Source organism: Endocarpon pusillum (assembly GCF_000464535.1).
Source record: "Endocarpon pusillum Z07020 unplaced genomic scaffold scaffold4345, whole genome shotgun sequence".
In the NCBI taxonomy this organism is placed as follows: Eukaryota; Fungi; Ascomycota; class Eurotiomycetes; order Verrucariales; family Verrucariaceae; genus Endocarpon; species Endocarpon pusillum.
This window is the reverse complement of record NW_006916422.1, coordinates 1-9,495: the sequence shown is the minus strand read 5'-3', so window position 1 is coordinate 9,495 and position 9,495 is coordinate 1. Positions and strand designations below refer to the sequence as shown.

Genomic DNA, 9,495 nt, shown 5'->3' with positions numbered 1-9,495 from the left:
GCTGGCGGTGGTGGTGGCGAAGAGGGTGCTGTAGGGCTCTTTTTCTGGGGGGGTGGTGGTGGCTTGTTGCTGGGTGGATGGGGGGGAGGATGTGGGGGGAGGGTTAAGATGGTTAGGAGGAGTAGGAAGGCGGTAGTGATTTAACAGTGCGTCCACGACGCGCGACGGGTAGTAGTTGCTCAGCTGGAGCTTTAGCCCGGAGAGGCTCGTCGGCGCGTTCACCAATCGGTATAGGCGCGCTTCGTCCTGGACTTCGCCCAGCAGGATCTTGACTCGGTTTGTTTTCAGGCGGGATGAGAAGTTGGTGGATCCGGATCCGGATGCGTCGGGGTCGGGGTCCGGGTGGTAGATTGAGGAGAGGAAATCCGAGGGGATGAATTCCTCGTCGGTCACCGCGCGGAAGGTGTGCAGTTCTAGATGCGGTATTGCCGCGACCAGATTGTGGGCGGGTATGGTGCGGAGGATGGAGAGTTTTTCACAGGTTGGGAGGGAGGCGGCGATGTTGAAGTGGGTTGTTACTTGGTTGAATTGCGAGTGGATGGCTGGGGAGGTGGGCGGGTTGGGTTGGATGCCGACGACGTTGGACCAGAGGTAGAGCCGGCGGATCAGGGGTGAGGATTCGGGGCGTGATCGGCTGGCGGAGTAGGTGAGTTGGAACATGGCGGAGTGGGCGCCGGCGGAGAGACCGCCGAGGGTGATGTTGTTGGCGTTTCCGGAGAAGAAGGAGATGTGGGCGTGGGTCCATTCTAGGGCGAGGCGTTGGTCCCAGAAGCCGAAGTTCCCGGGGCAGGGGGAGGAGGAGGGGGAGTTAGGGTCACTGGGGGCACAGAGGAAGCCGAAGATGTTGAGCCGGTAGGTTGGTGAGACGATGATCCGGGGATGAGAGGTGTGGAGAAGCAGGTCGAAGGGCTCGTTGGTGTTGTTTTGCATTGCATCGCCGACTTGGAGCCAGCCTCCATCTGGAGTACGAGTAACGGGGTTAGTCAATGGTGGGAGATAAAGATGTATGCTTGAAAATAGGAGATTTGAAATTCGACAATAGCGAATCATTGGGAGATGTGTGCTTTAAGAGAGGATATCCGACGAAGAATAGTACAAAAAGGCTAGGCTCAAGGAAGGATGACAACGAACGAATATAAAATTGCACTGGCCAGCCGGCCGCCGGCCTCTCCCTATCTCGTCCCGCCGGAACCCAGACATTCAGATACAGGCAATCCTCGCTCTGCACATTCGCCGGCTCCGGAGCAGCTTCCGGAGGATACAGTCGAGCGGATTCATGATTGTAGATGGGCTGAGGAGAGATCGGACCAAAAGAAGTGTAGTCTCCCGGCCCGTCTTCGTTGGTATTGAAAGAGAAATCATCGGGCAGACGATGTGGCTTCTGCCAGCGTAGAGGACCGACGGGTGGAAGAGCGTAGGGAATTCGGGTGTAACGGTGGTAGACTGGTTTACTAGTTGCGGCGTCTGAAAGCTGGATGCCGCGGAGGCTGCCTCGGGGTGTCTTGAGGGTGACGGATGATTGTGTCGAGTTGGTTGCCCCCATTGCGAGGGTAGCATATTGACCACACTTGTCTGAATGAGTGTCAGCAATGGGGTGGAGATGAAGGTGAACTAGACAGAATCAATGCATAAAGATACGCCCCGTCCACCACCACGTGCCAATTGGCAATGGCAAGGTGGGAAGCGGGAGCGGGAGCGGGAGCGGGTGCGGGTGGGATTCCGAAGGTCCCGTACGCGGAGCGGAAACGCTAAACAGTTTTGGCAATAGCTTTCCCCACATTGGAGACCTCCGGACCATTGTGCGGGGAAAAGGGTTCTCCTAGGAAGCAAATCGAGTTTGGACAAGCAGATACCCACCGCTTCAAGGAATACCTAACGCTTATAGTACTTCGACCATGTTTAAGAAAGAGTACGTCTGTTCCCTCAGCTGACCATGGTACACCGCCCATGGTACACCGCCCATGGTACACCGTCCGTCGCTGACTTGGTCTCCACAGCCTCACCCCTGGCGCGAAGTCCAAAGTCAAGTCCTCCGTCCAACGCGCAATCCGCACCAAAGTCGTCGAGACCTACCCCAAACTCGCACCCTACATCGATGAAATAATACCCAAGAAGAGCCAACTGGACCTGGTCAAACTGTAATCACAGACTCTCTTCTTTCGCACCTTCACACTCTCACACTCGCTTCTCACGAAACAGCTAACACTGCCCTTGTCAATAATCCAGACCCGACCGCGTCTCCCTCTACATTCTCGATTCCACCCCCCTCTTCTGGCAACACATGGACGACCCACTGATCCCACACCTCAAACTCGTACATGCCTTCCCCCAAGCCTTCCCCCGTCTCCGCATCGATCGCGGCGCCATCCGCTTCGTGCTCTCGGGCGCTACGCTCATGGCTCCCGGTTTGACGAGTAAGGGTGGGAGATTGCCGGACAAGGAGGACGAGTGCAAGGAGGGGGATGTGGTGGCGATTGAGGCGGAGGGCAAGGAGGAGATCTGTATGGTGGGACAATTGAAGATGGGCACGGAGCAGATGAAGGGGATGGGGAAAGGCGTGGTAATGGATGGCGGGCATTATTTGGGGGATGGGCTGTGGAAGATGAATTTCGATTGATCGCTTGAGGGTTGAAATACTGAGGTTTCAAGGATGGAAGCTTGCCTGCGGAAGAATATGGCCTTGCCTGTGTGGTCGATTGGGGCACATGGGAGATGGATTTGCGATGAACCATAATGCACCAGATCGTGATCGTTATCTATATCAAGGACAGAGGCGGAAGGTATTGCTTCACCTACCAAATGGCAGCATTGTCGCGTCACAACAGCGGTTGGGCGAACATAGTGACTCCCCTGGAGAGGAGCTCGGAAGGGCGCGCTAGATACTAAGAGGAATGTACAAAAACGATGCGGGCAGAACGGATCATTGGACTGCAGTAATGATACCAGCTTGACATTGTCAGATATTGATCTCTCGATCTTGGAGACTATTTAGCAATCTATTACTCGTGTTTCAGCCTCTACCTGACTCTAGTACTCTGAGCTCTTGTTGTATGCTCTAGTTATACATGAGATTAAAAGCAGTCCATGCGTGTGCTATGCATCCGAGTTTCCACTTTTGCAACCCGGAATCGATCGCCCCGAAGTCAGTGATTCGACTTGCCACAATTGTTATCTACCCGAGCCGTCGCCCTAACAAGCTTCCATTGATAAGAGGTCAATGAGTCCTCGATACTTACCGCCAAAGCAGTCAAGACAAGCCCTATGACTCCGAATCTTCACTTGCCAGACTGGCCACGTCATTACCGTTGACCATGCCGTACAATCTCTCTGTTTCCCCTCCAATCAGCGGAGCTCGCTCCTTCTTCGGCCGGGTAAAATGGCCCACCACACTCATGACCATTGCGGAAGATCCATGAACCATGATGGATCCAATTACAACAAAGCAGATGACTGGCCAAACCGTATCTATAGCAGCCTTGTATGGTGAGTGTTCGGGAGGATGTGGAAGAGGATCGGAGGTTCCTGTCTCGAGTCTCGCTCGTGCCTCAATGGCTAGGAACAGCGCACCGACGCCTATCGGGCCAAAGTGACCAGAGAAGAGGGCTTCTCGGTAATTCCCAACATCAGGAATCCAGCGGTGCGTCACAAGGACGATGGGTATGCGACGCAGCAGTAAGATCAGCACCAGACAAGCCAGCAGTTTCCACGCATTCATTTGCCCTGTGAATTGTTCCCAAGGTACAATGGCACCGAAATAGACAAAGAAAGTAGAATTAAGCAGTAAATCAATGACGTTGGGCAGCTTGACCTTTTCAGTCTTTTCGGTGAACCAGCCATCCCATGCAAAGGCGGTGCCTGCTCCAAAAGCAACCAGGAAATCGTCCGAACCTAGGGTGCTGCCCACACCGATGCAGAATATGGCTAACAGGAAGTAAAACACAAAAAGAGTGAAATCCTGGATGTAACCATTCTTCTCGCATAGCTTGAGAAGCTTGTTGGCAGCTATACCGATAAGCACGCCGATGCCAGTGCCAATCAGGCATTGCCAGATAATCACGTCTAGAAACCAGTCCTTGACAGCATCACCGGCCGTGGGTTTAGTGACGGCAAGTAGTCCAGCATAGAGAAGGGGAAAGGAAATTCCATCATTGCAGCCAGACTCGGCTGAAAGAAGATGGCGTAGACGTTTGGGGATCCTCTGCGAGAACTTGGCTTCGCCCAAAACACTGGCGGACAGTACGGGGTCAGTTGGTGTAAGGCATGCTCCAATGATTAATGCAGTGGTGAACTTCGTCTTCAGGATGAGGTAGACAATCAAAGCCGAGGCCAGCCAGCCAAATATCATGACCGGACCAAGCATCATCGCCACACTTCGCCAATGACGTGATAGCCATCTTTTAGGTAGCTCAATGGCTGTCGCGAAAACTTGGACTCCCACGATGATGCGCGTGAACTCCTGGCTTATGTCGTCCTGCCAGCCCCAGCTCTCCGGATTCAGAATACCGATACCTCGTGGTCCGAAGATGATGCCAACGAGGGTTGCGAGAGGAGGTTCAGAGAGATGAAGTCGGTTACGGATCAGTTCAGAGTAGAGCGCATACGCTATGAGGAAGACGGAGACGATGAGGTAGGTCAAATGAGATGTGGTGGGCTCGACCTGAGGCCACCCCATGATGATTATTAGTAAAGTTCGATGTTATCTGCTGGTGCGTGCAGATACTCCATAGGCAGGTGAGTGATGGAAGTCTCTGGACCGGTACCGACTCCCTATAAAGAGCAGCTAGCCAATAGCGGGGCAACCTGCGTTCCGGCTGATCATCATCAACATCATCATCATTACGACCTCCAATTCTCAACTTGGGACCAACAAGTAAGAACCTTATTCTTACCTGCTTAATCCATAACACGGAGCTTGGAGAATCACGAGTCAAGAGCCGCCCTGAAGAAGTATATTGGAAAGCAGGTTATCATTCATAAGTGCGTACTGGCTCCTGGATCAATGATCGGTGAATGGTGTCTGCCTTGAGCCTGAGACGTATTGTGCCAAATTTGGAGCGAGTTGGTGAGACTTTCTCAACTTATTACTGGACGGATCAAATTATTCGAACTGCATGATGCATGCTTATAATGAAGTAGAGGTTACTACATAAGCATTGCTGCTCCCACCTGTCCATCCAACCCTGACCGGCCTACGTAGGTGCTGTGGTAAGCTGCATGTTCAAAGTGGGGATAAAATTTCCTCCAACGGGATAACATTCCGAGATACTAGTAGTTATACTCCGTACTCTGCGTCAGGGTGCCGGGGGTGCTCCGACCGCATCGGGTCAGGCGCCCCCCCGTGACCGCTTGCCGCTTTTATCTTTCGGCGGTTGCCGCGTCGCTCGTCTATATATTGGTCACCACCCCCCCCGACCACGATAGCGTTGATGTCTGCATGCGACCTTCAGTGACCATCACGCCGCTTTGTCCACCCATCCCGAAACTGTGTCAGCTGGCGGCTGCGCCCCCGGGGCTGGCATTCCTAGCCGCCGCGGGCTGACACCAGCTCCATGTCGGCCAAAGTTCTATGCTCACGATTCGCTGATATCAACCGATGATGCTGACGACTACTACGTATGTCGACAATCTTATCTAGCGCCCCGGGCCAGGCGTCTCCGGTCCCTTGTGGAGGTAACTGGTTCGACACCATTGCCACCCTCACCACCGCCCACTTCTCGCTAACACGATCGGCGCATTATATCAGTCCTACGAGCGACCGTACGGGAAGTTGTTGAGTCCATGGGCCGCCCCAGGAGATAGCATCGTAGTAGAAGCCGTCTTCCTCGTTCCACAGCGATTTCTCAGCCCCTCCTGCTCGAAAGGTCATGGCGTCGGAGATGAGGATGAAGTGCTCGAAGAATTTCGAGGCGATGTCTTCGTATATGCGGCGATGCTTGGCCAGTTCGAGAGCAATGTTCAGCATGGACAGACAATAGAAGGCCATCCAGCCTGTTGAATCGGCTTGTTCGAGCACACCACCTGTTGGTAAGGGCTCGGAGCGATTGAAGAGTCCGATATTGTCTAGACCCAGAAAGCCGCCCTCAAAGACGTTCTTGCCGTCATAATCTTTACGATTGACCCACCATGTGAAATTGAGCAACAGCTTTTGGAAGACTCGTTCTAAGAAGTCAAGATCTTGGCGTCCATACATTTTGCGCTCGATCTTGAAGGTTCGGAAGACCGACCAAGCATGTACCGGTGGATTTACATCCCCAAAATTCCACTCGTAAGCTGGGAGCTGGCCGTTTGGATGCATGTACCATTCTCGGGTGAGAAGATCAAGCTGTTTCTTAGCAAAGTCGGGGTCAATCATGGCCAGCGGTATGCAGTGAAATGCTGTATCCCAAGCCGCAAAGAAAGGATACTCCCACGAGTCAGGCATGGACAAGATATCGTCAAGGAACATGTGCTTCCAGTTGGCGTTTCGAACAGCTTTTCGACCATGACTTTTGTGATCACTCCTCCAGGGGTGAGTGAAAAAACTGTCCGTAGGTCTCAGCAAGCCAAACAAGACGGCGGCAGGTCAAAAACTATTATAACCAGAGTGATTGGCTTCTCCCCTTTCGATAAGATTTTGCTGGTGGCGTTCCGTACAAGTAAAAGTTTGTTTTGGTCCCTGGCCGCGTTTCAAGTTCTAACGCAGCACCAGTCAGGCAGTCCTCCAAAGCACACTCCAAGACACGAAAGCTGGTGAGCATGACTGCCAACGTCATCACTTGAGGCTTTGCTCGATCTGACAACTTAAGTTGTACATAATAATGTCTTCATTTCTAGTCGAATTGACCACCTCTCTGGCCAGTCAACCCGTGGCGCACCTCCAACCCCGCCCCTCCTTTCTCCGTTGAGTGCTAACGCCGATCACGGGTCTGCTTGCCTAGGACACTGTCAAGCATGAGCGGCCCTCTACCTGTATGGCTGTAGCAAGGTTTGTGTCGTCACCGTCCAAGTTCTAAATATAGTAGAAGTCCTAGACCATGTCGGTCCTGGTATAAGGACTCTTCTAGTTGGGAGTGCGATGGGATTGATTAAAAAGATTTTTTTTCGAGGTAATCTGTCAGTTGTAGCCTGCGCAGCGTAAAGAAGTCGTGTACGCTATGGAGTATCGACTATCGTATGTAGCCTGCGTGGAGGCTCTGTGGGTATCGAAATTGACGAATCAGACTATTAATTATTTTTTCGAGTAGTTTTGCGAATTCTATGTTAGAGTGCTAAGGCATCGAAAGGGGTAGAGCATGCGCAAAGTGTATATTGGCTACAAAGAAGAAGAAGAAGAAGAAGAAGAACTATGAGCAAAGATACAAAGGCGCAACAGATACATCCAGGCGCCAAGACACACAAGCCAAGTCTAGTGCCAAGCATGTGCTTGTCACCAAGCGCTGCAGAACACATACCAAGCACAATGGCCACGCCAAGCACCGGGGCGCTAGATCCGGGGCGCGTTCAACTCTCAACACACCTCAAAATCCTAACATTTTGCACCAAAAAACATACTTTTCAATTTAAGCTAACTACTTTTCCTAGGTAATAAACTATCTAAAAAGTGTTCTTAAGTTGTTATAAAATATTAGAAAATGAATTATATATAAAAACTTTTATCTCAATATTATGTGGAAGAGAGAAATAAGAGACAAAGCAGACTTGAAAATTTAGAGGAAATTTTTTGATAGAGTTGTTATATAATAGTAGTAAATTCTATTAACCTAATATTTATATATTAATTACTTAAGGTTATAAAGCATATAATAGACGAATTTGGCAAATATAACAGATATACATATATAAATAATTGACTTCGTACGCGAATTCATTTAAGCATAAGAAGAAACCTATAAAGGCCTAGAAGAGGCAGTCCTATAGCATGATGTACGACTACTCCTCAATCCTATTCTCTACCTCTGCTCTTATAAGTAATAAAACTAGAACGCGCCTACCCCTTAGAGGAATGCGCCTAAATCACGAGAAGCACACACTATAAATAACCTATTAGAGAAACAAGATCAAGCCTAGGACCTAGCAGCACAATTAGAACAGATAGAGCAAGCCCTGACAAGATTAGCCCTAGCCCCCTAACTAAGGGGAAAACCTTAGTCGTACGCAGACGCTATATAGTAACGGCCTGTAAAGCCCTCTGCTAAGAAACCTTAATCAACTAATTAATCACTCTTAGAGACTACAAAGATAATTATATAACTTACTAGTAGCTAAGAAAAGGACAAAGTTAATAAGCTATTTATAAAAAAGATAATAAAGATAATTAATAAGTAATATAATAATATAAAAGGAAAGAAATTTATTATTACTATAAAGAAGCTATTAAATAAGGAAATAGCCTTATATATAAATAATACAGAATTCTGTATAAGACTTTAAAAAGATATATTCTAGATAAAAGCACTAAGTCCTCTTGCTTAAGTAAAGTCTAAAATATATAAAGTCTTAATTAAATCTATATAAATAGAAATAAACTAGAATAAATAAGAAATAACTAAAGAACTAGAGCAAGAAAACACCAGACTTTTCTTAATATTAAAGATTATATACTTAAGATAGCTAAAAAGCATACTAATAAAGGGCAAGTTTAATTATATAATTCTGAAGCTAGTATACGCAAAGATAACTAATAAGGTTCTGGACAAAGAACTCATTTATAATATAAAGTTTAAGTCAGTTATATAATATAATAAATCCTTATAAATTTGATAATACTATAAATGTTAAGGCTTTAGATACATATTTACCTAGTGTTAAAAAGATTAGATCTGCGGTTATTATATAGGAAACTACAGAACAGGAGCATGTATTAAAAAGACTAACTAGAAAGCTATATAATATAGCCTTTGCTCAGAAGGCTATAAGGCGTGATTATTAATATGTCTGATCCAGGAAAACAAATAGTCAAAGATGTAATATAATTATAAGAACAAGGCCTAAGGGTTCATATACATAATTATAAATAAAAAGCCTTCTCCTTCCTCTTCCTCTTAGATTTCTATCCCCTTTTTCTAGACTCCTACCCCTTCCTCTTCTCTCTTGCCCTCCCTTACTTTATTTCCTTTTTCCCCTTCCCCTTTTCTAAATATTAATTAATAATAGGCCTTCGTATAACAGGAAGAGACACTAGAACTAGACAAAGAATAAACTTAGGTTAAAGGGATATACAAAAGAAAGCTAGTATAAGGCTGATTAGCAGGCTTAAGAAATAAGCTAAAAGAAGACTCTATATAGAGCTATAATATTTAATCTCTCCTTAGAGAAAGCTAAATCACCTTAGAAATAGAAAAATAATAGAATATATAATATAAACTTAAAACCTTAAGATCCTATAATATAATATTAATAAGTCTTATAATAAATTACTTATAAGCCTTTTACAAGACCTCAAGGTAGTTCTATATAATATCGTTTAATACTATGTTATATAATTTTAAGCAGAGCTTATTTTATATAAGTAACTAA

General features: G+C 47.5%; 4 protein-coding genes across 4 annotated transcripts; 1 reads left to right on the top strand and 3 right to left on the bottom strand.

Annotated features, from left to right (window-relative positions):
• Window positions 1-112: 112 nt before the first annotated feature.
• Window positions 113-1,543, bottom strand: EPUS_02455 (uncharacterized protein; the record flags this gene model as incomplete). The annotated part of the gene is made up of 3 exons (XM_007805456.1): window positions 113-178; window positions 223-959; window positions 1,132-1,543. 3 exons carry the CDS (start codon window positions 1,541-1,543, stop codon window positions 113-115), a joined length of 1,215 nt encoding a protein of 404 aa, XP_007803647.1.
• Window positions 1,544-1,895: 352 nt separating this feature from the next.
• EPUS_02454 (Translation machinery-associated protein 20) lies at window positions 1,896-2,617 on the top strand (the record flags this gene model as incomplete). The annotated part of the gene is made up of 3 exons (XM_007805455.1): window positions 1,896-1,909; window positions 1,998-2,138; window positions 2,227-2,617. 3 exons carry the CDS (start codon window positions 1,896-1,898, stop codon window positions 2,615-2,617), a joined length of 546 nt encoding a protein of 181 aa, XP_007803646.1.
• A 642-nt stretch (window positions 2,618-3,259) lies between these two features.
• Window positions 3,260-4,672, bottom strand: EPUS_02453 (uncharacterized protein; the record flags this gene model as incomplete). The annotated part of the gene is made up of 1 exon (XM_007805454.1): window positions 3,260-4,672. The coding sequence occupies one exon, from the start codon at window positions 4,670-4,672 to the stop codon at window positions 3,260-3,262; it is 1,413 nt and encodes a 470-aa protein (XP_007803645.1).
• A 1,062-nt stretch (window positions 4,673-5,734) lies between these two features.
• Window positions 5,735-6,421, bottom strand: EPUS_02452 (uncharacterized protein; the record flags this gene model as incomplete). The annotated part of the gene is made up of 1 exon (XM_007805453.1): window positions 5,735-6,421. The coding sequence occupies one exon, from the start codon at window positions 6,419-6,421 to the stop codon at window positions 5,735-5,737; it is 687 nt and encodes a 228-aa protein (XP_007803644.1).
• Between the last annotated feature and the right edge of the window lie 3,074 nt (window positions 6,422-9,495).